The following is a 27184-nucleotide window of genomic DNA, read 5'->3' as shown; positions in this document are numbered from 1 at the left end:
GCCTGTCCACTTTGTTCAGGTGTTGAAATCAAGTGCCCTACCTTATTTTTCAGAATGAGAACAAATTGCCAATTCATTGTCTAATTGTGTTTTATGCTTATTGCGCATTTATAAAACACAGACTGGACAGCTAGTATAACAGTCTTTGGATAAATGCTGCTAGCGGTATGTGGTACCGCCAATGCGGGTGCACGACAAACTGAGCATTCATTCTCCAGAATCAATGTCCATTGATACTTCTGTTTTAGTAACATCTGCTCTGTGAGCAATTTCAGGAGTTGAGACATAAAAAGGGTATCATTAGAAAGGTTAACTTCTCTATTACAGTAAAATAATGTCTCTGTTGCAGTGTCCATATGACTGTTTCTGTTGGACCAAACCGCTTGTCAGAAAGGAAGAAGTGATCTTGGGGGGGTGTGTGTGTAAACGGAGAGGAAGAGGCGAAGCGAGAGGTTTCACTTTCACCAAAATCGGTCCAAATTAAGGCCAATACGTTTCTGCCTTCACGCATTTCGGACACCTCCCATTGTTAGAGTGGAGATATGAGCATCTCGTCATTATATGCCGAGATGGTGTAAATGGGAAGGTGCACACAGCACAGAAGGAGCGAAGGAGACGAGACCAAAAAGACAACAAGCAGACATAAACGCTCATAAAAACGGAAAACAACTTGACTCTTGCAGTACAGACATTTGGAATATCATGCAAAAACATACATTGAAATGAATCAGATCTATCTCCCAGCCCCAGGAGGGGGGCTTGGAAGTCTGTATAGTACATGGTAGGGTTGGGGCCATTGGGTTTGAGGGGATTAAGGTAGCAGTTCGGTGGGTAGGGTGGCATGGGGCTGAGGTGAGGTTGTGTGTAGTTGGTGTCGGTGGGGGCACAGCATTGACTTATTATGGGCAGGTGGGTTATGCCCCTCAGCTCTGCCAGGCTCTGCCCATTTGGCACCAGGGCAACACCCACCACATCCACCTGAGCTCTGCCTGGGGCAGGTGGATGGTGATGAGGTCATCAGAGCGAGACGACCTTGAGGGCAGGGGGAGAGGGCACAACTGGTCACTGCCAGAAGATAAATGAACCACATGGGTTGAGAACAGCAGCTGCTAACCACTACAGAGAGAGACACTGGGCTCTTGCTGTTTCTCTTAGGAAGATTTCTGTGTGTAAAGGCTGAGTTTGGAGTCCTGTGCCAGTTTGTACCAGTATCCCTCCTCTCTGTTTTCACTTGGTTGTCGTACCAGGACCTGTGTGAAGCTCGAGGAGTCATGTGCCAGTCTGTACCAGGCTTCATCCCATTCATCTCTATATCCCTCCCATCATCCCTCCCCTTGTTCCCTCCTCTCCGTCCTCACCTGGTTGTCTGACTAGGACCTGTGTGAATCCTGAGGAGTCCCGTGCCAGTCTGTACCAGGCTCCGTCTGGGTCTGTGAGCCACTCCTCCACCAGGCAGTAGTACGTCCCAGAGTCGCTGCTCTCCGCCCTGTTCAATGTCAGCGCGTAGAGCCGTGGCGACAGCCTCTCAGCCTGCACTCGTCGCCTCAACCTCTCCTCGTCCGCATACGCGCCATATTCAAACGCACCCGAGCGCTCGATCCTCAGCAGTAGTTCATCGGCCTCGGCACCCTCCGCACGGCGCACATACCAGAGCACGGCATGCTGGGAGTCTTGGCTGGTCTGGGACGCCACGGAGCAGTTGACGCGCACACGACTGTCCTCCAGGTAGACCAGGGATTGGTTGGTCTTCTGCACCCGCAGCTTACTCACTGTGGAGGAGAGGGAGAGGAGGGAGAGAGACAGGGGGGAGAGGAATGGAGGGGGGAAGAGAGGGAGGGGAAGAGAGGGAGGGTAGGAAGGTAGTGGGGGAGGAAGAGGAGAGAGAGGGGGGAAGAGAGGGAGGGTAGGAAGGTAGTGGGGGGAGGAAGAGGAGAGAGAGGAAACAGTTATTTCAGTGTTTATAGAAACAAGTGAATGGTGGTGACAGGTACACAATGTCATTTCTGTTTGTGACAGACTTGTTGAGGCGGTCTTCATTTCCTGCCGAAAAAGAGAGGATATTAGTGTGTGGGTGGAGGACAGGCAGGGAGAGATGGAAGGGAAGGCTGTCAGTGTACGACAGAGAGGGATGAAAAGAGAGGCCTCGGGGCCTCCCGAGTGGCGCCGTGGTCTAAGGCACTGCATTGCAAAGCTTGAGGCGTCACTACAGACCTGGGTTCGATCCCAGGCTGTGTCACAACCAGCCGTGACCGGAAGTCCCATAGGGCTGCGCACAATTGGCCCAGTGTTGTCTGGGTTAGCGGACGGTTTGGCCCGGGGGGGGGGCTTAACTTGGCTCATCCTACTCTAGCGACTCCTTGTAGCAGGCCGGGCGCCTGCAGGCTGACTTCGGTCATCAGTTGAACGGTGTTTCCTCCGAGACATTGGTGCGGCTGGCTTCCGGGTTAAGCGGGCGGGTGTTAAGAAGCGTGGCTTGGTGAGTCATGTTTCAGAGGGCTCATGACTCAACCTTCACCTCCCGAGCCCGTTGGAGAGTTGCAGCGATGAGACAAGAACGCAATTGAATATCACAAAATTGTGGAGAAAAAGGGTGTAAATTACAAAAATAAATAAAAAAAGATAGGCCTTTAATAAGTTGGGTGGGTGAGAGGAAAATATTTAGGAGGGAAAGATGAAGGGAATAGGGGTATGCAAGACTCAGTTTAAAAGCGAGAGAGGCAAAGAAAGAGAGGGAGAGATTAAGGATTCTGAGCTGTGGGAGAGAAAAAGAGAAAAAGATGGAGAAATGAGGAGGAGGAGGCGTAAGAGGCCTGTGGGAGTTAGAGGGAGGAAGAGAGGGAGATATGGAGGGAGGCACTGCTAGAATATGATGTCAGGGAGGTAGTGTTAGGATGGGGCTCAGGGCGCTGTGACTGAATTGGTTAAAGCGACATCAAGTGTGAGATTGGATTAGCTACAGGTACATCAAGTGTGACCGACCGGCGCCTCAGTTGGAGGCTTAAAGGAGAGAAAACACAGCGTGTGTACACACAAACACACACACACCCCTTAACTGATCAACTAAAACATTAACTAGGTCACACATGAAAAGGTACATTATAATCAATGTAAAAGAGAACAGATTTAATTCACCATTCTCATTTGAACACTAGGGCATGAAATAGGACAAATACACACACACACACACACACACACACACCCTCCCATTTGCCTGTGCTGAGCTTTGATAGGAATGACTGCCTGGAGTCACAACCATCTGCCTAGAGAATTTCACCCTTACTCACAGATTGGTGAATGTGCATGGCTGGTCAGAGCGTGTGTGTGTGTGTGTGTGAGAGAGAGCTAGCATTTGGCCGTGCTCTAAGATGCATTTTCATAGCCCTCTTTCCTCTCCACAATGGCCTCTTGAGTGAGTTCCGAAATGAGTCATCTTCGGCTGGCTACACACTGGAGAGAGACCCGCTCTGAACGCTCCCAACCCCAACAACCACTCCAGCCGGAATTACCGACCAACCCTCCAGAATCCAGGAGAGAATTACCTCGGAATCACCTGGAGCGGAACCGTGCTGGATTGGATTGGCACAGGACAAAGCACCTCGCTGTTTTTCCCCATTTGAAGTTTGAATCCATTTGGAAAACACAGGAGAGTGGGTGGGATATAAGCCTGTTGCCTTGGACCAGTGTTGGACCAGTGTTTACAAAAAGGCCTGTTCAACTTCAAAGCCTGACCAATTACCAGCCATTCAAGGCCATTATGGTGCATTATAATCCATTAGAAAAGGCATTAAGTCATTATGAGTGCTGAAACAGGTCCCGTGGCTTCAGCTTCATAGGAAGAAGTACACAGTGGTGCTCAATACAAGACCAGTGAAAACCTTTTCACACTGCAGAGAGAGTGGGGGAGAGACTTCGCACCAGGACCACAAACACAAACTTGCGCACGTTCCAACCACATTTAAAATGCGTTTGTCTTCAACAGGAACTGAGGCAAAAAACAGGGCTGTGGGGATGAGGATGTAGAGTACATGGACTGGGAATAGGACGTGCATGCTGTACACTGAGAGTACAAAACATTAGGAATACCTTCCTAATATTGAGTTGCACCCCTCCCCTTTGCCCTCAGAACAGCCTCAATTTGTCGGGGCATGGGCTCTACAATGTGACGAAAGCGTTCCACAGGGAAGCTGGCCCATGTTGACTCTAATGCTTCCCATAGTTGTGTCAAGTTGGCTGGATGTCCTTTGGTTAGTGGACCATTCTTGAAACACATGGGAAACTGTTGAGCAAACCCAGCAGCGTTGTAGTTCTTGACACACTCAAACAGGTGCGCCTGGCACCTACCACCATACCCCTTTCAAAGGCACTGAACACGCGTCTTCCCCATTCACCCTCTGAATGGCACACATACACAATCCATGTCTCAAGGCTTAAAAATCCTTCTTTAACCTGTCTCCTCCCCTTCATCTACACTGGTTGAAGTGGATTTAACAAGTGACATCAATAAAGAATTATAGATTTTACCTGGTCAGTCTATGTCAAGGAGCCGGTGTTCCTAATGTTTTGTACACTCAGTGTATGTGCAGGGATCGACCGGGTTTTGTGTGTGTGTGTGTGTGTGTGTGTGTGTGTGTTGATGCTTTGGGAAAAGAGCATATATATGTAGAGATTTGTTCAATTACACATCTGTTACAAGGCCATACATCATGCATAGGTATTGCCAGTTCCGTTTACTGCTGGATTCTGTGTGTGTTTGTGTGTGTTTTAGCGAGTCTGTCAATGTCTATGTTAATTGTGTTTGCATGTTCTGCGCGAGTGTGTTTCTTTAATGAGTCTCGTAGGTGCCAACCCAAAGTAAGACAAATCCATAATTGGAAACACTTGTCATCTATGTTCTGCATTAGCTGGTGTGTCACTCAAACCCAGGCCCTATGCCTGTGTGTGTGTGTGTGTGTGTGTGTGTGTGTGTGTGTGTGTGTGTGTGTGTGTGTGTGATGCAATGTGGATTCAAATAAAGTATTTAAAGTGTGTGTGCATGATGTAATATGTTGATTCAAATAAAGTATTTAAAGTGTGTGTGTGTGTGTGTGTGCAACAGGCTCAGATTTGTTCTACTCTCCCTCTCAGCTCTGTGTAATCTCTCACCAGTACAAGAGATAGTGAGTACTGCTGAGATCCTTTGTATGATTCTTATCTCTCCATACTCTGGTCAGTGAAAGGGGCCTATTCTGGGAATTGGGAGCTAATCAGATACCAGATGATAGATGAGAAAATGCTCATTTTATAAGTTAACTTTGAAGTAAACGCTACTGAGAGTGTGGCTAGAATACCTTAGACAGTCCCGCTGGGTCTCCCAGTGAGGGAACAGACCAAATTAAACACTGCCAAAGAGCCCTGCACTGCCATAGCCAGGCATGATTAAATGACCAGTTTATTAACATTCAACCTCACTCACTTAAAACAGAGTGAGTGTTTTCTCTTTGTTGGAAAATGAAACAAGATTCTGTGTGTGTGTGTGTGTGTGGCGGTTGGAGTTTGTTAGCAGTGTGCAGAGCACGTGGCATCGTTAGGAGCACACACTTTTACGCTCTCTAAGAAGCTAATCGAAACCACCCCCTTTCTCTTCCTTCCCTGAGTGTGTCCAATTTATCGTCAGAAGGTGTTAATGGCAGAGTGTGCTGCCGAGCCCAGATAAAGCCCCTTATTTATCAGTGGCGTAAAGCACACAATGGCCACAAACACAGCCCCATTCACATCCAGAACGCAGGCCGGAATACAAAACTTTATGCCCAACACATGCACACGTTCCGTCTTCACTCTCCTCATAGCTATATGCCACAACTCTACATGCCACAACTCTGTGAAGCGGTTCTTTATTTGCCGAACCAAGTGCGGGAACAGATTAAAACATATTTTGGGAAGTATTTTACGGTCCAGGAGGTAGGAAAGAAAAGTGCACTGTTAAGGCTGTGCTCTGTAGTATCTTTCCAACCTCTAACCATCACTCTCTACCCGTCTAATCAGAACACCGCCCGCCTGAGCTCAATGAAACGCTATCAACTACAGTCCACAGCCCGACCATAGGGATGTACAGTATTCAATAGTATGTAGAACAAAGAAACCTTCTAAAAATAATCCAGACAGCCAGTCTCATCACCTGCCAGGACATGAATATTCAGCAGGCTCACCTACAGGCTCATGTATATTCATGAGGCTCCAATGAAGAACTCCGACAGGAAGGTGTTGTGGTTCTCTGGTTCATATTTTGGTGCTTTATGATCATTCATCTGAAAGGCTTGACACCAGGGACATTGGATGCATCACAAATGGCACCAAATGACCTACATGGTGCACTACTTTTCACCAGAACCCTATGTGCCCTGGTCAAAATACTGGACTATTATATAGGGAATTGGGTGCAATTTGGGCCAGAGAAAATGTGATTAGACCCCACTCAGCCTAATGGCCCGCTATTGTCTCTCCACCTACACAGGCCTTTTGGTGAAATATGTTTCAGTATTTCAGGCATAAAAGTCCTCAAAGGTGTCACTGAGGCAGTGGGCAAGAAATAAGTCAGAGAGAAAGAGAGAGAGGACATGGGGGATTAGAGGATGAATGGAAAAGGTAGATGAATTAAATAAAGAGAGCAGATCAGGAGGAGCAGCAAAGAGATGAGGCAAGAGGGATCATGGGAGATGTGGGGAAGCTAAAAGAAAAGAGGGAGAGTTCTCCTGGGAGGATTTGAGACCAGAGGGGGGTCTCTTGGGTTTCAACTCAGGGAGGCTTAACGTCTTAAACCCGGCCTGCTCCGCCGTTAGCATTAGCCTAGCCACAGGCTGAGCCCAGAATGGATGTACAACACCAAGGGCGTAGACACACTCTCATCCCCGAGGACGGCTCAGTCCAGCTGGGTCACTCCTCCCTGCTGCTCCCCCAGCCCGGAGCCCTGCCTCTGGGGAGAGGTCGGAGCGGGTTCCCTTTGGGGAGGGATGAGGGATGGGCCTCTACTCTGGCTGAGGAGCCGCTGTTCCTCTCTTCTTCTGCTATAATGGGGAGCCTAATTTCTATGCTAATGATGCCGATGCATCTCTGATCCTTTTGTGTCAAAAGGAGATTACCCCCCCAATCTCACACTCCCGCCGCAATGTCATTAAGATTGAGGTAATTATGGGGATCTGCACACGCCCAGCTGCCATTCTCCTCTGTCTCCTGCTCGCTGTCTCAGAGACTGATCACTGGACTCTGCCTGGCCTAACTGGAAAGGGGGAGGCGAGGGAGGAAGAGAGGGAAGGAGAGGGAGAGAGGGAGGGAAAGGGAAGGCGAGCAGAGAGGGAGAGAGGCTAGGGGGGGTCAGGGCAGGGGAACTCTAGGTACTGATTAATGACCCCCCCCAGAAGCAGCCGTGCGTGTGTGGGTGGGTCCGTGCGTGTGTGGGTCTGTGCGTGTGGGTGGGTCCGTGTGTGGGTGGGTCCGTGCGTCTGTGGGTCTGTGCGTGTGTGGGTGGGTCCGTGTGTGGGTGGGTCCGTGCGTCTGTGGGTCTGTGCGTGGGTCCGTGCGTGTGTGGGTCAATGTGTAGGTCCATGTGTGTGTGTGTGAGGGGAAAGTGGGTCTCTGCCAGTAAACATAAAACGCTTTATGTCCATGTGACGACCCTCCCACTCTGTCTGCTGTATTTCTCTCTTTGCTCTTGTTCCTTATTAGGATGCTGGTGGGCGGAGTTGGAAGGGTCGTCAGCTAGATGGGAAACACCTGGGCTCGGGTGTGTCCCAGGATAAAGACACCTCTTCCACAGTCATTGGGGAGACTCTCCATGCAGACACCTTGTTTTTGGTTGTGCTAGTTATGGTATCGAATAAATATATATTTTTGATACTCCTTGTCTCCACGTTGTCTCCCTTTTGTTGCGAACTCTGAGCCGGTTCGTAACAAGTGGGGGCTCATCCGGAATCTTGAACTTGTGTTTGGGAGAAAACGTGGAGGTATGTTAAATTGAGGTGCTTTGTTTGTTAGTTTGAGTTTGGTGCTCAGTACTGGTTGCCTTTGGTTGGTTTGTTTGTGTGCTGCGTTGGAGAGTACATTGGTTAGTTTCCAGGTCCTGCCTAGCCTGAAAACGCTTGTTCTACTCGCTGTGGTAACATTGGTCTGAGGTGAGTACAATCAGCTGTGTACCTCGGTGGGAGATTTGGATAGGGTAGTGAAACTTACTACCCGGAGCTATAGCCTTTTTCCCCTGATAGGCTTAGCGACGTGTTTCATTTTGGAATATGTTGGGCATTCTTAATGTTTGTTATTTTTGTGTGGTGTCTGTGGACTGAGCAGTTGTCTCGGGGGCACATCCGTGGCTTGGTGGAATCTACCAGCGTGCTGGGGGGTTACTTCCTTGCCAGCGGGCTACAGTGCATAATTACCCACCGCAAATCTGCATGAAGACTAGGGTTGAGTTATTGTAGGTTTTGGGGAAGCTCCATATCTCATCTCTTTTCTGTGGTGCCCGGTGTGATTGTATTTTCTCTTGTTGTGGTCTGGTGTGCTCAGCATGAATCGTTGGAGTGACTATGAACCGTTGGAGTGACTATGAACCGTTGGAGTGACTATGAACCGTTGGAGTGACTATGAACCGTTGGAGTGACTATGAACCGTTGGAGTGACTATGAACCGTTGGAGTGACTATGAATCGTTGGGAAATGACTGAACCGTTGAGAAGTGACTATGAACCGTTGGGAGATGTTTGCTTTGTGGTCTCTTGTGTGCCCTGTTCCTGAGTGTTATGTGACTGACCATTGTTTGGTTTTGTCATGTTCTAACTTTCCTGTCTGTTCCCTCCTGGTGTTGTGTTCTCCTTTCCTCTTAAACGTTGCTTCCTGGGCACAAAGGTTGCTGAGGTCTTGGGAGAAGGAGGTTGGCCGGGGCAACTGGAAGGTGAACATGTAACCTCTCGTAAATTTGGGACGCAGAGGCCTGTGTCAATTTGGGACGCAGAGGCCTGTGTCAATTTGGGACGCAGAGGCCTGTGTCAATTTGGGACGCAGAGGCTGGTACGTTGTTCCGGGGCCCTTGTTGGTCCCCGGTTTTATGGGGGGGTGTGTGACGACCCTCCCACTCTGTCTGCTGTATTTCTCTCTTTGCTCTTGTTCCTTATTAGGATGCCAGTGGGCGGAGTTGGAAGGGTCGTCAGCTAGATGGGAAACACCTGGGCTCGGGTGTGTCCCAGGATAAAGACACCTCTTCCACAGTCATTGGGGAGACTCTCCATGCAGACACCTTGTTTTTGGTTGTGCTAGTTATGGTATCGAATAAATATATATTTTTGATACTCCTTGTCTCCACGTTGTCTCCCTTTTGTTGCGAACTCTGAGCCGGTTCGTAACAGTCCATTAAACCAGTGCTGGAATGTGGTCATAGATATTGTTGAGGGAAGCCAGTGCTGACTGCTGGCTGCAGAACAGTCTCTGGCCTGGAGATGAATGAGACAGAGAGCGAGAGGACACAATAGACTGTGTGGACTGTAGTGTATTAGGGGGGGGGAGTATGTGTGTCCGTCCCGAGCAGCAGGTGTGTGCAGTGGGCTGGCTGTGCAGTCTGCGAGGAAGACGGAGAGATGAGCTGACCTTGAGCGTCTGAATCTGACATGATTCATCAAAAGCCTTTTGTGAAATTATTTTCTCACACAATGGCTCTTAATTTCATTACCTACTGTGTGTGTGAATGTGTGTGTGTGTGTGGGGGGGGGGGGGGAATAGGAAGGGGGGCTTGGAGTGCAGATATCCAATCCGACAGTAGAAGACACACCAGTGCCTGGGGGGTTAGATCAAAACTGTACTGTACACAGCACAGCTCAAACATGATAAGACGTCATATCCCAGTCATAACAATAACAACCCTTCAGCCATGTCACACCACCGCTGTAAAAACACCACAGCAACATCTGGAGAGACATGAGAGGAGGGGGAGAGAAAATGAACAGAGGACGAATAGGAAGACAAGATGGGTGCAGGAGAGCGAGAGACAGAGAGCGAGACAGACAGAAAGCAAGAGAGAGAATGTCACTGTGGGCAGTAGAAGAAGAGGAAAGAATAAAGAGAAGGAAAGGGAGAGAAAGACGGAGGTAGAGAAGATAAAAAGGAGGAAGGCTATGATCAGGGTGGTTGTGAAACTCTGAGCCCCGTGGCGTGTGACTGGAGAGTTGGGTGGATGACTCCTCCCTAATGAAGACGGACAGCTGCAATCCATCCACAGATAAGCGGGAACCTCCCGTCACCACGGTGATGGTAACGCTATCAATAACAAGGTTGGGGGAGGAGGAGAAGGGCTGTGCTGGGTGGCATGAAGAGAGCGTGGGCACAGAGAGAGCTGTTACTGCCATTAACACTGAAGACACTTCACTAGCACTCGGCACCAAGACACCATCAGGAGGGGCGGGCGAATAGTAAAGGGGTGGGGAAAGGAGGGGAGAGAGAGAGACAGAAAGAGGGGGAGAGAGAGAGAGACAGAAAGAGGGGAGAGAGAGGGGGAGAGAGAGAGACAGAAAGAGGGGAGAGAGAGACAGCGAAAGAGGGGGAGAGAGAGAAAGACAGAAAGAGGGCAAAGAAAGGAGAGAGAGACAGAAAGGAGAGAGAGAGAAAGAGGGGGGAAGAGAAGAGACAGAAAGAGGGGAGAGAGAGAGAGAGAGACAGAAAGAGGGGAGAGAGAGAGAGACAGAAAGAGGGGGAGAGAGAGAGAGACAGAAAGAGGGGAGAGAGAGAGAAAGAGGGGAGAGAGAGAGAGACAGAAAGAGGGGAGAGAGAGAGAGACAGAAAGAGGGGGGAAGAGAAGAGACAGAAAGAGGGGAGAGAGAGAGAGACAGAAAGAGGGGGGAAGAGAAGAGACAGAAAGAGGGGAGAGAGAGAGAGAGAGACAGAAAGAGGGGAGAGAGAGAGACAGAAAGAGGGGGAGAGAGAGAAAGACAGAAAGAGGGGGGAGAGAGAGAGAGACAGAAGAGAGAGAGAGGAGAGAGAGAGAGACAGAAAGAGGGGGAGAGAGAGAGAGACAGAAAGAGGGGAGAGAGAGAGAGAGACAGAAAGAGGGGAGAGAGAGAGAGAGACAGAAAGAGGGGAGAGAGAGAGAGAGAGACAGAAAGAGGGGAGGAGAGAGAGAGAGACAGAAAGAGGGGAGAGAGAGAGAGAGACAGAAAGAGGGGAGAGAGAGAGAGACAGAAAGAGGGGGAGAGAGAGAGAGAGACAGAAAGAGGGGAGAGAGAGAGAGAGAGACAGAAAGAGGGAGAGAGAGAGAGAGAGACAGAAAGAGGGGAGAGAGAGAGAGACAGAAGAGGGGAGAGACAGAAGAGGGGAGAGAGAGAGAGAGACAGAAAGAGGGGAGAGAGAGAGAGACAGAAAGAGGGGAGAGAGAGAGAGACAGAAAGAGGGGAGAGAGACAGAAAGAGGGGAGAGAGAGAGAGACAGAAAGAGGGGAGAGAGGGAGACAGAGGGGAGAGAGACAGAAAGAGGGGAGAGAGAGAGAAAGAGGGGAGAGAGAGAGAGACAGAAAGAGGGGAGAGAGGGAGACAGAGGGGAGAGAGACAGAAAGAGGGGAGAGAGAGAAAGAGGGGGGAGAGTAGAAGATAGAAATAGCAGGGGACACCCTTTACTGACACAGGTATGATGGACATGTCATCATATGTATACTGTATCAGCTACAAAGACCAGCTCTTCAACCCATACTGTATGTCTGCTTCCCTATAGAGAGCCCTACTTTTGACTATAGTTTGAGCAGGGCTCTGGTCAAAAGCAGTGCACTATATAGGGAATAGGGTGCCATTTTCGACTCAGCCTATGTGGGCTAGTACCAGTAATAATCAGCATACTGTTCTTGTAGTCTAGCGGTTAAGAGCGGTGGGCCAGTAACCGGTCGCTGGTTCGAATCCCAGAGCCGAGTAGGTGAAACATTTGTCGAAGTGTCCTTGAGCAAGGCACTTAACCCTAATTGCTCCTGTAAATTGCTCTGGATAAGTGTCTGCTAAATGACGAAAATGTACAGCATGTAGGCTAGAGTGTAGGTGTGGACCCCCCAGATCTCTCTCTCTACAGGAAGTAGGACACCATCATCTCCCTTTTTATTCCAGCACAGCCTACAACCAGGGAACGTTAATATCACATTCCTCAAACTATGTGGGCGCACACACACACACACGAGAAAATGTATTAAATTCCCCAAACCATCATTAATCTGAGCTCCGGCTTCATTACGGAGAATCAGCATAATGGTTTGTGTGTGTGTGTGGTGCGGGAGAGTTATGAGGAGCTGGTATTAGATTGTGTAGAGATGAGACTGAAGCTTCCCTGGTGATGTGCAGGACTGAACATGTGTCTGCTCTTATTATGTTTTACAGAGAGACAAAGAGAAAACGCAAATCATGAGGAGTATAGTATTCCTCCTTCCATTTGTGCGCTGTGAGCCGTGTGTCAGACTATATAGAAGCATGTTCCAATAGAAAATAATTACACTCATGCACAGGGACAGAATCCAGGAGTGTGTGTGTGTGTGTGTGTGTGTGTCTGGTAGCCTCTAATCTAGGGGTTAATTTCAGTCAATGTGTTCAAGGCATCAGAGTTCCCATAGAGAGGACATAGGAGAACAGACGCTCTGCCTCCTTCTGCAGCAGAAAAGATCTTTATGTTCCTGGAGAAGAAGACCAGAACCCACCTACCAGAGGGGCCGAGGTTGGGGCTCTGTAGGACTGTAGGGAGCTGGGGCTCTGTGGGGCTGTAGGGAGCTGGGGCTCTGTAGGGAGCTGGGGCTGGGGCTCTGTAGGGAGCTGGGACTCTGTAGGGAGCTGGGACTCTGTAGGGAGCTGGGACTCTGTAGGGAGCTGGGACTCTGTAGGGAGCTGGGACTCTGTAGGGAGCTGGGACTCTGTAGGGAGCTGGGACTCTGTAGGGAGCTGGGACTCTGTAGGGCTGTAGGGAGCTGGGGCTATCCTGAGGCTGGTGCAGGGGTTATGCTGAGTCTGGTGCTGGGGCTATGCTGGTGCTGGGTCTGATGCTGGGGCTATGCTGGGTCTGGGGCTATGCTGGGATAAGGCTAGCGCCGAGGCCTCACACGTTCCATCTCTCTAGTCCTTTCAGACACTTCACACATCATCCTCAGCCCAGCAGAGGCCCAGTGCAGTCAGAGGCACTGTCCCATCATGCAGAGTATGCATATGAGTAGCATTATGCAGTCACTAGGCTTGGGCGATATACCGTTTCTACCGGGGTATTTCCAAACACCAACGGTATGATTTTCAACGGTATGATTTTTACTGTTAAAAAAAAGCTATAAGTCTAACTATAAGAAATCTAATATGTGTCAAATAAATTATCTCCAGCTATGCATTTGGTTTACTAACTGGCTAGTTGTCAAGCGTCTTGGTTACAGCAGAGATATTCAATCCCCTCCTGGATCAAGACCCCTGTTGCCTAAAATGTTTTGTGCGTCCGTCCAATAGCGCCCCTTCTGTGCACATTCGGTAATACCGCATAACCCCCTATGGCACAGAAACGGTATGAAATCTGGATACCGCCCAACCATAGCAGTTAGTCTCACACACACACACACACACACACACGGTGGTGAGGAAGCTCATACATATTGAGCAGGCTGGTGGGTCAGTGTACAGGTACCTCTGGAAGCATGATTTAAAGTCTCTCAATAATGTATTTGGTCAGATGCTGTGTGATGCTCCAGCTTTGCGCACACCTCATTACCCCCACTCTCCTGTTCCGCTCGTTTCTGCTTCTTTGAGAGAGAAAGTGGAAACGGCAAATGTCAGCCTCTCATTTAGCGAAGAGTGGTTAACATTTAAGAAAACAGCTAGGAGAAAACAGAAGAGACGGCCTACATTCTGACAGATGAATCACGGCTCTAAATGGAGCCATGTGACGCGTGTGTGTGTGTGTGTGTGTGTGTGTGTGTGTGTGTCAGGCCTAGTTGAGGAGGAAAACAGGATTTGACTAAAACAATAGAAAAAAAGTATGGAGGAGCCAATGGGGGAGCTGGATTAGTCCACCTCACAGCCAATCAAATACTCCTGTGAGCCCAAGCCTATACATGGACTTATCATATAGCCACCATAACTGATCACTTCGTCATGGTAACCGATAGCTTTTCCAAGGTAACTGATCACGTCGTCATGGAGATAGTGCGGAGCCAGAAGAGAGTGAAAGAGAGCTCCATTGATTTTCTAAATGTGTGTGCGCGTGTCATCGGTCCTCTTCACTATGGGTAAAGACAGTAAAGTGCACATCAGGGAAACTAAACAAGCGTGCAGGATGATAAATCGATTGCCAAATGGTTCCTGAAGGGTCTTGTGAGACTGTGTTCAGCTTGAGTGGCTAAGGTCAGAACACTGTCTGTCCCTGTACTGCTTCAGAGCACAGACCTGTGTGTGTGTGTGTGTGTGTGTGTGTGTGTGTGTGTGTGTGTGTGTGTGTGTGTGTGTGTGTGAGATAGTTTGAGGTTGCTGTGTGTGTGAGAGAGGGAGTGGGACAGAGAGAGAAACCCTGTATAGTTGACTATATTCTACTGGCTGGCTGTCTTATTGATCAGCAGAGTCACTGAGCTCATCTCCCTGCTGAGTTGTAATCAGCCTCACCTTGACACATCAGTAGTACATCAGTCACACACACACAGCCAGTCTCAGTGATAGTAAAGTGGTATAACCCCACAGCCAGTCTCAGTGACAGTAAAGTGGTATAACCCCACAGCCAGTCTCAGTGATAGTAAAGTGGTATAACCCCACAGCCAGTCTCAGTGACAGTAAAGTGGTATAACCCCACACAGCCAGTCTCAGTGACAGTAAAGTGGTATAACCCCACAGCCAGTCTCAGTGACAGTAAAGTGGTATAACCCCACACAGCCAGTCTCAGTGACAGTAAAGTGGTATAACCCCACACAGCCAGTCTCAGTGACAGTAAAGTGGTATAACCCCACACAGCCAGTCTCAGTGATAGTAAAGTGGTATAACCCCACACAGCCAGTCTCAGTGACAGTAAAGTGGTATAACCCCACAGCCAGTCTCAGTGATAGTAAAGTGGTATAACCCCACACAGCCAGTCTCAGTGACAGTAAAGTGGTATAACCCCAGACAGCCAGTCTCAGTGACAGTAAAGTGGTATAACCCCACACAGCCAGTCTCAGTGACAGTAAAGTGGTATAACCCCACACAGCCAGTCTCAGTGACAGTAAAGTGGTATAACCCCACACAGCCAGTCTCAGTGACAGTAAAGTGGTATAACCCCACAGCCAGTCTCAGTGATAGTAAAGTGGTATAACCCCACACAGCCAGTCTCAGTGACAGTAAAGTGGTATAACCCCACACAGCCAGTCTCAGTGACAGTAAAGTGGTATAACCCCACACAGCCAGTCTCAGTGACAGTAAAGTGGTATAACCCCACACAGCCAGTCTCAGTGATAGTAAAGTGGTATAACCCCACACAGCCTGTCTCAGTGACAGTAAAGTGGTATAACCCCACACAGCCAGTCTCAGTGATAGTAAAGTGGTCTAACCCCACACAGCCAGTCTCAGTGATAGTAAAGTGATATAACCACACAGCCAGTCTCAGTGATAGTAAAGTGATATAACCACACAGCCAGTCTCAGTGACAGTAAAGTGGTATAACCCCACACAGCCAGTCTCAGTGATAGTAAAGTGGTATAACCCCACACAGCCAGTCTCAGTGATAGTAAAGTGGTATAACCCCACACAGCCAGTCTCAGTGACAGTAAAGTGGTATAACCCCACACAGCCAGTCTCAGTGATAGTAAAGTGGTATAACCCCACACAGCCAGTCTCAGTGATAGTAAAGTGGTATAACCCCACACAGCCAGTCTCAGTGATAGTAAAGTGGTATAACCCCACACAGCCAGTCTCAGTGACAGTAAAGTGGTATAACCACACAGCCAGTCTCAGTGACAGTAAAGTGGTATAACCCCACACAGCCAGTCTCAGTGATAGTAAAGTGGTATAACCCCACACAGCCAGTCTCAGTGACAGTAAAGTGGTATAACCCCACACAGCCAGTCTCAGTGATAGTAAAGTGATATAACCACACAGCCAGTCTCAGTGACAGTAAAGTGGTATAACCCCACACAGCCAGTCTCAGTGATAGTAAAGTGGTATAACCCCACACAGCCAGTCTCAGTGATAGTAAAGTGGTATAACCCCACACAGCCAGTCTCAGTGACAGTAAAGTGGTATAACCACACAGCCAGTCTCAGTGACAGTAAAGTGGTATAACCCCACACAGCCAGTCTCAGTGATAGTAAAGTGGTATAACCCCAGGCTGATCCTCCCACTAACAGCCTCACAGGCAGGATAAAAGGAAAACCACACCAACTGGGGACATTTTGTTGAACCCCACAAGGTCAAATGCTATTTCTAGGGGGTTTAGGGTTAAGGTTAGAATTAGTGTTAGAATTAGGTTTAGGAGCTAGGGTTAGTTTTAGGGTTAGGGTTCGGTTTTTGGGTTAAGGTTAGGGTAAGAGTATGTGTTAGGGTAAATAGGAGTTTGAATGGGACTGAATTGTGTGTGCCCACACTCTGGCCTTCAGCTGAGCTGAGGAGTGTTTCTGTTTGTGCAATGTGCACTACCTCATTAAAGTGTGTGTGTGTGTGTGTGTGTGTGTGTGTGTGTGTGTGTGTGTGTGTGTGCGTGTGTGTGTGTGTGTGCGTGTGTGTGTGTAGATGGTGAAGGAAAACAGGGAGCAACACAAGGCACACCCACACACACTTTAATGAGGTAGTGCACATTGCACAAACAGAAACACTCCTCTGCTCAGCTGAAGGCCAGAGTGTCAGAAATGTAATTCAGTCTCCTCACAGAGAGACTACATAAACAACCTGGGAACCCAGGAACACAAGCACTGACATTAACCTCCACTACACACAAACTCTGCCTCAACATCATCAGTGGGTTGTTCAGTGTGTGTGTGTGTGTAACAGCCACCCCTATCCCCCACCTCTGCCCCCACTCCGACAAGATCACCAGGTCATGGATTGGCCTATCCAGCCATCTCCAAACCAACGGCCAGCCAGACCCACACCACAACCCTGACTCCTGGAGGGAAATCGTAGTCGACAATGAGGGATCCCAAAGGAAAGGTATACAGTGTGTGTGGGTGTGAGCGAATAAAAGCCTATTATTGCAGCAGTGCGTGATGCCATGGGGTGTAGTTAGTGAATTGTTGATGAGGGAAAGAGTTCAAGGACCTCTCTTTCTATTCCCCCCCCCCCCCCCCCTCTTTCTCAGTCCCTCTCTTTTTTCCACCCATTATTTTCCTCTCTGATCACTACCTCTAGTGGGGACATTACACTGCTCCATTAGGAGGTTCTGCCCTGCCCAGTGCTACACACGCACAGAAACACGCACGCAAGCACTCTCTCTCACACACAATTAGTCCGTAAACAAGAGAGCGAGAGCAATTACAGCAGAGAGCGAGCGCAATTAGAGCAGAGAGAGAGAGAGCGAGCGCAATTAGAGCAGAGAGAGAGAGAGTGAGAGCAATTAGAGCAGAGAGAGTGAGAGCAATTAGAGCAGAGAGAGAGAGCGAGAGCAATTAGAGCAGAGAGAGACTAATACCTATAGGTCCATGGCACCACAGACCTAATGGGCAGAACACACAATGCTAATACAGGACTCACTCCTCAGACTGTACAGGACTCTCACAGAACAAAGGAGGACAGGGAGGAGAAAACCTGTGCAGCATATGTTCACCTCTAAACATTCCCCGACCTCAGGCCTACCGCAGTCATTCTGTGTGCTTCTCTTTTCTGTGTGTTAATTCATGTCCAGAAGTGTGGTTGGTTGGCCACATGGCTCAAGGCGCGTGTGTGTGTGTGTGTGTGTGTGTGTGTGTGTGTGTCCCACCTGGCTGTAACACGCTGATCCCCAGCAGGTTAGATGTCCTGCTGGCCACTTTGCTCCAGGTGTTGTCGTAGTTCCTCCTCCACAGGAGGGCAGAGCACTGATATGTCCCCGCCTCCCTACGCCCAGCACGTGTCACAGACAACCTGAAGTTGGTGTTGGCATGGGAACGGTCAACGGTGGTGCGGGTGCCCTGGCCAAGCAGCTGCTCGCCCCACTGCAGCGTGCCCTCACGGGTAAACGTCACCAGGTCTCGGAACTCGCCCACTGTGCCACCCTCACCACCCTCCCCGGCAGAACCCGAGCTGGTGGGCATGAAGCGCCAGGTGACGGAGGCGGGCACACGAGGGTTATGGCGGGGCTTGACCAGGCACTGGAGATCAAACGAGTCGCCAAAGATCACGCTAGGCGTCCGCGACGACGCCGACACCACGAAGGAGGATTCTGGGGAAACAGGAAGAGAAGAAATTATGTGTTAATGTTGGATAGTAAGGATAAATACCAAACCGACCCCTTGCTCCTTTTCCCTAAATTGGATTACTAGTTCCTATTCCCTAATTCCTATTCCCTATTCCCTAGTTCCTATTCCATAACTCCTATTTCCTAGCTGCTATTTCCTAGCTGCTATTCCTTAGGCACTTGATGAAGTATGTGAAAGGATTGGAGAGGTAAGCAGTGTGGCAGGCCAGGCAGCATGACAGAGGCCATGGTGGTGACAGCCTGAAGGGAGCAACCCTCTGCTTCAATACACAGACAAAGGGGAAGGGAAGGAGTAGGGATTGCAAGACCAAGTGGCATTCAGTGAGAGTTGAATAACTTGCCTTCCATCAACAAGTTAGCCGTTACAATCCATTCACTGTCCTCTGAAACACAACCGTATAGAGAGGTTGTAAACTGTGTCTATAGATCATATAACGTATAAGGCTTAGTGTCACGATACCAGAATATTGACTTCGATACTGATACCAGGTTTAGTATCATGATACTCAATACCACGGCAAAAAAAGAAGGCGTATTAGCCAAAGTCCCAGAATGGCACTTGATCCAGACAGAACTTTTGAACTCAATATCATTACATTGGACTTTGTTGTTTGTATTTATTATGGATTCCCATTAGCTGCTGCCAAAGCAGCAGCTACTATTCCTGGGGTCCAGCAAAATTAAGGCAGTTTATACAATTTTAAAACATTACAAAACATTCACAGATTTCACAACAGACTTTGTGCCCTCAGGCCCCTACTCCACCACTACCACATATACACAGTACTAAATCCATGTATAAACTCAGTTTTTGACAATTCCTGACATTTAATCCTAGTAAAAATTCCCTGTCTTAGGTCAGTTACGATCACCACTTTATTTTAAGAATGTGAAATGTCAGAATAATAGTAGAGAGTGATTTATTTCAGCTTTTCTTTCTTTCATCACAATCCCAGTGGGCCAGAAGTTTACATTCACTCAATTAGTATTTGGTAGCATTGCCTTTAAATTGTTTAACTTGGGTCAAACATTTCAGGTAGCCTTCCACAATCTTCCCACAATAAGTTGGGAGAATTTTGGCCCATTCCTCCTGACAGAGCTGGTGTAACGAAGTCAGGTTTGTTTGGGATCATTGTCCATTTGGAAGACCCATTTACAACCAAGCTATAACTTCCTGACTGATGTCTTGAGATGTTGCTTCAATATATCCACGTAATTTTCTATCGTCGTGATGACATTTTGTGAAGTGCACCAGACCCTCCTGCAGAAATGCACCCCCACAACATGATGCTGCCACCCCCGTGCTTCACGGTTGGGATGGTGTTCTTCATTTTACATTTACATTTTAGTCATTTAGCAGACGCTCTTATCCAGAGCGACTTACAGTAGTGAATGCATACATTTCATTAAAAAAAAAATTCTCCGTACTGGTCCCCCGTGGGAATCGAACCCACAACCCTGGCGTTGCAAACACCATGCTCTACCAACTGAGCCACAAGCTGGTCCCGTCTTCAGCTTGCAAGCCTCCGCCTTTTTCCTCCAAACGTAAAGACGGTCATTATGGCCAAATAGTTATATTTTTGTTTCATCAGACCAGAGGACATTTTTCCAAAAAGTATGATCTTTGTTCCTGTGTGCAGTTGCAAATCGTAGTCTGGCTTTTTTATGGCGGTTTTGGAGCAGTGGTGTTTATACTTGCGTACTATTGTTTGTACAGATGAACGTGGTACCTTCAGGTGTTTGGAAATTGCTCCCAAGGGTGAACCAGACTTGTGGAGGTCTGCAATTTTTTTTCTGAGGTCTTGGCTGATTTATTTTGATTTTCCCATGATGTCAAGTAAAGAGGCACTGAGTTTGAAGGTCGGCCTTGAAATACATCCACAGGTACACCTCCAATTTACTCAAATGATGTCAATTAGCCTATCAGAAGCTTCTAAAGCCATGACATTTTCTGGAATTTTCCAAGCTGTTTAACGGCACAGTCAACTTAGTGCATATAAACTTCTGACCCACTGGAATTGATACAGTGAATTATAAGTGAAATAATCTGTCTGTAAACAATTGTTGGAAAAATGACTTGTGTCATGCACAAAGTAGATGTCCAAACCGTCTTACCAAAACTGTAGTTGTTAACAAGAAATTTGTGGAGTAGTTGAAAAACGAGTTTTAATGACTCCAACCTAAGTGTATGTAAACGTCTGACTTCAACTGTATAGTGCGTATGTTATTGTATGTGTGTGTGTGTATGCATGCGTCTGTGCAAATGTTTGTGTTGCTTCACAGTCCCCGCTATTCCATAAGGTGTTTTTTTTAATCTGTTTTTAAATGTACATTTTACCGCTTGCATCAGTTACTTGATGTGGAATAGAGTTCCATGTAGTCATGGCTCTATGTAGTACTGTGTGCCTCCCATAGTCTGTTCTGGACTTGGGGACTGTGAAGAGACCTCTGGTGGCATGTCTTGTGGGGTATGCATGGGTGCCTGAGCTGTGTGCCAGTAGTTTAGACAGACAGCTCGGTGCATTCAACATGTCAATACCTCTCATAAATAAAAGTAGTGATGAAGTCAATCTCTCCTCCACTTTCAGCCAGGAGAGATAAACATGCATATTATTAATATTAGCTCTCTGTGTACATCCAAGGGCCAGCCGTGCTGCCCTGTTCTGAGCCAATTGCAATTTTCGTAAGTCCTTTTTTGTGGCACCTGACCATACAACTGAACAATAGTCAAGGTGCGACAAAACTAGGGCCTGTAGGACCTGCCTTGTTGATAGTGTTGTTAAGAAGGCAGAGCATCGCTTTATTATAGACAGACATCTCCCCATCTTAGCTACTACTGCATCAATATGTTTTGACCATGACAGTTTACAATCTAGTTACTCCAAGCTGTTTAGTCATCTCAACTTGCTCAATTTCCACAAGATTTCGTTGAGGTTTAAGGTTTAGTGTTTAGTGAGTGTTTTGCTCCAAATACAATGCTTTTAGTTTTAGAAATATTTAGGGCTAACTTATTCCTTGCTACCCACTCTGAAACTAACTGCAGCTCTTGAGTGTTGCCGTCATTTCAGTCGCTGTAGTAGCTGACGTTTATAGTGTTGAGTCATCCGCATACATAGAAACTCTGGCTTTACTCAAAGTCAGTGGCATGTTGTTAGTAAAAATTGAAAAAAGCAAGGGGCCTAAACAGCTACCCTGGGGAATTCCTGATTTAAACGGGATTATATTTGATAGGCTTCCATTAAAGAACACCCTCCGTGTTCTGTTAGACAAGTAACTCTTTATCCACAATATAGCAGGTGGTGTAAAGCCATAACACATTTTTACAGCAGCAGACTATGATCGATAATGTCAAAAGTTGCACTGAAGTCTAACAAGACAGCCCCCACACTCATGTTATCATCAATTTCTCTCAGCCAATCATCAGTCATTTGTGTAAGTGCTTTGCTTGTTGAGTGTCCTTCCCTATAAGCATGCTGCAATTCTGTTGTCAATTTGTTTACTGTAAAATAGCATTGTATCTCATCACACATTTTTTCCCAGAAGTTTTCTAAGGGGTTGGTAACAGGCTGATTGGTTGGCTATTTGAGCCAGTAAAGGGGGCTTTAATATTCTTGGGTAGCAGAATGACTTTGCTTCCTTCCAGGCCTGAGGGCACACGCTCTCTAGTAGGCTTAAATTGAAGATGTGGCAAATAGGAGTGGCAATATCGTCTGCTATTATCGTCAGTAATTTTCCATCTAGATTGTCAGACCCTGGTGGCTTGTCATTGTTGAGACTATATACAGCCTTCCCTGTAGCTCAGTTGGTAGAGCATGGTGTTTGCAACACATGGTGTTTGCAACGCCAGGGTTGTGGGTTCGATTTCCACGGGGGGCCAGCACAGGAAAAAATAAAAAATAAAAAATAAGAAATGTATGCATTCACTACTGTAAGTCGCTCTGGATAAGAGTGTCTGCTAAATGACTAAAATGTAAAATGTAAAATGTATTTTTTTCACCTCTTCCACATTGACTTTACGGAATTCAAAAGTACAATTCTTGTCTTTCATAATTTGCTCCGATATACTTGGATGTGTAGTGACAGCGTTTGTTGCTGGCATGTCATCTCTAAGTTTGCTTATCGTGCCAATAAAAAAGTAATTAAAAGTAGTTTGCAATATCAGTGGGCTTTGTGATGAATGAGCATCTGATTCAATGAATGAAGGAGCCAAGTTGACTTTTTTTCCCAAACTTTCATTTAAGGTGCCCCAAAGCTTTTTACTATCATTCTTTATGTAATTTATCTTTGTTCCATAGTGTAGTTTATTTTTATTTAGTTTAGTCACATGATTTCTTAATTTGCAGTACGCTTACCTATCAGTTGGGCTGCCAGACTTAATTGCCATGCCTTTTGCCTCATCCCTCTCAATCATACAATTTTCAATTCCTCATCAATCCAAGGGGATTTAACAGTTTTTACAGTCATTTTCTTAATGGGTACGTACTTGTTAGTAAAACAGTGTCTGGTTGCTCCTCATTACACACCACAGACCAGCAAATATTATTTACATCATCAACATATGAATCACTACAAAACTTATTGTATGACCTCTGATACACTATATTAGGCCCAGCCTTTGGAACTTTGGTTTTCCTAGATATGGCTATTATATTGTGATCACTACATCATATGGATTTGGATACTGCTTTAAAGCAAATATCTGCAGCGTTATAGTATAAATGTGATCAATACATGTTGATGATTTAATTCCTGTGCTGTTTGTAACTACCCTGGTAGGTTGACTGACAACCTGATCCAGGTTGCAGGCACTGGTTACAGTTTGAAGTATTTTCCTGAGTGGGCAGAATGATAGCCAGTCAATATTTAAAATCACCCAGAAAATATACTTCTGTTAGTATCACATACATTATCAAGCATTTCACACACATTATCCAGATACTGACTGTTAGCACTTGGTCTATAGCAGCGTCCCACAATAATGGGCTTTAGGTGAGGCAGTTGTTGAATGTATGCTTTAATTAATCAATTATACAATCAATTTGACTTAGTTTACCCATCTTACCACATAACATAATAGTAATCATTAATTTGAATGGTAAATCAAGATGTAGCCTAGGTCTATTCACAATACAGGTGAATGCATTTTCAACAGGACACACTGCATGCATTGAGTTATTGACCTGGTTTTAGCTGATTTCAGTGGGCTACAGATGAAAAACAATCCATTTCCCTTCCATTTGGGACTTATTTTATTGTTGGGACTTATTTTATTGATCAACAACATTTGTATAGAAGAAAGCAATCTCTTATTTTATAAAAGAGTCTCTTTAAGCCCCATGATGTCATTCACACACACGGTCAGTTCGAGACTCGAGCAAAGATCATCTTGCTAACTGCTTGTGCAGCAGAAGTGGTGATACAGCCCAGACTCCCAGGGAGTGTAGTGGTTCCTCAGGACAGGCTAGAGCTGGCCACCAGTAAGTGGATCCGGAGCAGGAAATGGTGCTCTCACACTATAAGGAGACATGGGCTGCGCTAATAGACAGACTTGATCCTCTCTCAGTAGATGACGTGAGACGCATTTCATGTTCTAGTATCAAAAAAGTAGTGAAGAGTCTGTATACCATGCAACACTAATAGGGTTAATAGTCACCGGTGGTTGAACGGGGGAGGACTCTCCTGCTGAGATTAGCACCCATTTACCCAGGGTGCACCGGGGCTTAGTTCTAGAGCACAGATCAATTTATCATGACTGCCCGGGCGGCAGTGAATGTATGCGTGTCTCATCGAAGTGTGTGTGTGTGTGTGTGCATGCTGTGTGTTTGTAACGGTGTGTGATAGCAGAGTTCAAAACTAATGGTGATGCAACACCAAAGAAGGCTCCAGGGAGAGATTTGCTCCAAGAGCTGATACTCGACCCGCTTCTTTCTCTAGCCAATCCAAACCTTCCTCATTAAGATAAGTCACCCTGGTCCAGATAATAGGGCCAACATAGACCTACACTACACCACTTAGAGAGTTGAGAAAGAGGAGGGGAGATTCCCTGGTACAGTACACTTCACTCCACAGTTCACGCAGATATCCCTCCGTAACATCTTCCATTCTAGTCTGCGATTCTTACTGATATCAACCCATTTCAGTATCTTCTACCCTCATATACATCTATTTCAGAGAGAGAGAGAAGCGGTGAGGGAGTGAGACCTCTTTCTGATTTTTACAAGATCCGATAATTCATGTCTATGAGACTGTGTAGATTTCTCCAATATTCACTTGTCATCTCTCCTTCCTCCCTTGCTCCCTCCCTCCCTCCTCATCTCTCTCTCCTGGCAGTGAGTTGTCCATAGTGTCCTTCAGAGTGTGTAATCAATGGTTTAATGTCCAGACAGCAGCCACAGTCCATAATTCTACATTAGACAATAACTCTCCTTCCATCTCTCGTTCAGCCCTTCCCTCCCTCCCTCTCTCGCTCTCCTTCCATCTCTCGTTCAGCCCTTCCCTCCCTCCCTCCCTCTCTCGCTCTCCTTCCATCTCTCGTTCAGCCCTTCCCTCACTCCCTCTCTCGCTCTCCTTCCATCTCTCGTTCAGCCCTTCCCTCCCTCCCTCTCTCGCTCTCCTTCCATCTCTCGTTCAGCCCTTCCCTCCCTCCCTCCCTCCCTCCGTCTTCTTCCATCTCTCGTTCAGCCCTTCCCTCCCTCCCTCCCTCCCTCGGTCTTCTTCCATCCATCTCCATCACTGTCGGCCTCTGTGATGGGAGAGGCAAGTTCATACTGATAATTCCTTTCCTATTATATTACCTTAATATTCCCTTTCCTATGTATACGTCGTTGTGAGTCGATTGTAAGTGTATGCCTATCATGTGTGTGTGTGTGTGTGTGTGTGTGTGTGTGTGTGTGTGTTTGTTAGGTCTAAGAACCTGGGCTTGTCATCATCACAGACCTGCCAACCCAATCACTCCTGGGCGCTCTTCAGCCAATCAGCTACCAGGATCCCCTAATGAACACTGTCACCATGGCAACGCATCACCTCTCTGTCAAAGCCCAGAGGACACTATCACTAATCCCCAAGGGCCAGACAGCCAACTTGGAAAAAGACGCATTGTGAAAAAGGGGAATGGAAGAATAGAAGGAGAAACTGATTAAAGGAGAAGAGAGAGAATAGAGGAGAGGATGAACAGAGGAAAAGAGTGCAGGCCTATTTATACCTTGGCTGACTGTCACTGCTCTTCAGAGGAGACTTCAGTAGAGACTGAGGCAAGCAGATGCTACACATCTTGAAGACACAAGGATGCGCGCAGAGGCACAAACACGTGATACAGACACACACCGGGAAACTGACACACATACTGTATACACAGAGACAGGCATACTGTACACACAAATAAAATAAAAACGTGTAGGAACAACAACAAAATAAACATCTACATACAGGTAACTGCCAAAATAATGGAAACACTTGAGTAAATGAGAGATGCAAAGTATATTGAAAGCTGGTGCGTCCACACAGGTGTGGTTCCTGGGTTAATTAAGTCATTAACATCACATCATGCTTAGGGTCATGCATAAAAATGCCCAGTTGCCCATTATTTTGGCTACCATGGCTAGAAGAAGAGATCTGTGACTTTGAAATAGGGGTCTAACAGGAGCTTAGAGTGTGTGTCTCAGTCACCAGATCTCAACCCAGTTGAACACTTATGGGAGATTCTGGAGCGGTGGCCATCAACAAAACACCAAATGATGGAATATCTCATGGAAAAACCGTGTCACATCCCTCTAATAGAGTTCCAGATGCTTGTAGAATCTATGCCAAGGTGCATTGAAGCTGTTCTGGCTTGTGGTGGACCAATGCCTTGTTAAGACACTTTATGTTGGTGTTTCCTTTATTATGTCAGTTACCTGTAATTCATCAGTTTTTGCTAAAACACAACAAATGGCCAATTAAAAAACGGACATATTTTCTCTCCCTCCACAGCACCACAATACTCTGCTGCAGGGGCTAATCCCTTCTGTGTCTATGTGTGTGTGTATGTGTGTGTGTGTGTGCGCGCGAGACTGTGCACTGAGCCCTTGGTTCCCCCAGTGCCTCAGTCAGTGCACCGCTCCACTGCTTCTCTCAGTCAGTCTGTACCAGTGATGTTCAGCTTAACTCACTGACAGAGGAAAGCCTGCCCACTGCTAAACACATTTCCATTTTAATAATTCTAGATAATCTGCGTGTACGCAAGTAGTGCGAGTGTGTCTCAAGTCAAGATCGTGTGTGTTGTGTCCATAATATCATGAAAAAGAAAAACTATATCTGAAGTCAGAATGGTGTGTGTGTGTGTGTGTGTGTTGTAGTGACACACACCCCTTGGCTCAGCATGAATAAAGCATGCTTTATTTTCAAGCCTCTCAGTGAGCTATTCATCACAATCTCTTACAACAGGTAGGAAAATGACTGCCCTCTTTGTGCTCCTGACATCCCCCTGCACACGCTTACCAACTGTCTAGGTCTGGAAGGACTGGACGTGTGTGTGTATTTCGGTGCTCACTCTAGACAAAAGCTAAAGAAATGCCAGCGATGACCTTAATGTGTGTGTATGTGTGTGTTCGCCTGTTGCTTAAGCTAACAACTTGTCTAGACAGAGATGACCTTGATGTGTGTGTATATGTGTGTGTTCGCCTGTTGCTTAAGCTAACAACTTGTCTAGACAGAGATAACCTTGATGTGTGTGTATGTGTGTGTTCGCCTGTTACTTAAGCTTACAACTTGTCGTGACAGAGATGACCTTGATGTGTGTGTATATGTGTGTTCGCCTGTTGCTTAAGCTTACAACTTGTCGTGACAGAGAT

At 47.0% G+C, this 27184-nt stretch overlaps 1 protein-coding gene across 2 annotated transcripts in view; it reads right to left on the bottom strand.

Annotated features, from left to right (window-relative positions):
* Nucleotides 1-27184, bottom strand: part of LOC115155794 (immunoglobulin superfamily member 3) — a 97273-nt gene that overhangs the window by 8341 nt on the left and 61748 nt on the right. For both annotated transcript variants that reach the window (XM_029702747.1, XM_029702748.1), the window contains exons 6-7: nt 17880-18320; nt 1359-1769 (exon numbers count right to left, since the gene is read on the bottom strand). In XM_029702747.1, the coding sequence (XP_029558607.1) occupies nt 1359-1769; nt 17880-18320 (852 nt within the window). The remainder of the gene's footprint in view (nt 1-1358; nt 1770-17879; nt 18321-27184) is intronic.

This window comes from Salmo trutta, chromosome 20, assembly GCF_901001165.1.
Source record: "Salmo trutta chromosome 20, fSalTru1.1, whole genome shotgun sequence".
NCBI lineage: Eukaryota > Metazoa > Chordata > Actinopteri > Salmoniformes > Salmonidae > Salmo > Salmo trutta.
Note: the sequence above shows the minus strand (reverse complement) of the source record. Positions and strands in the feature narration are given on the sequence as shown.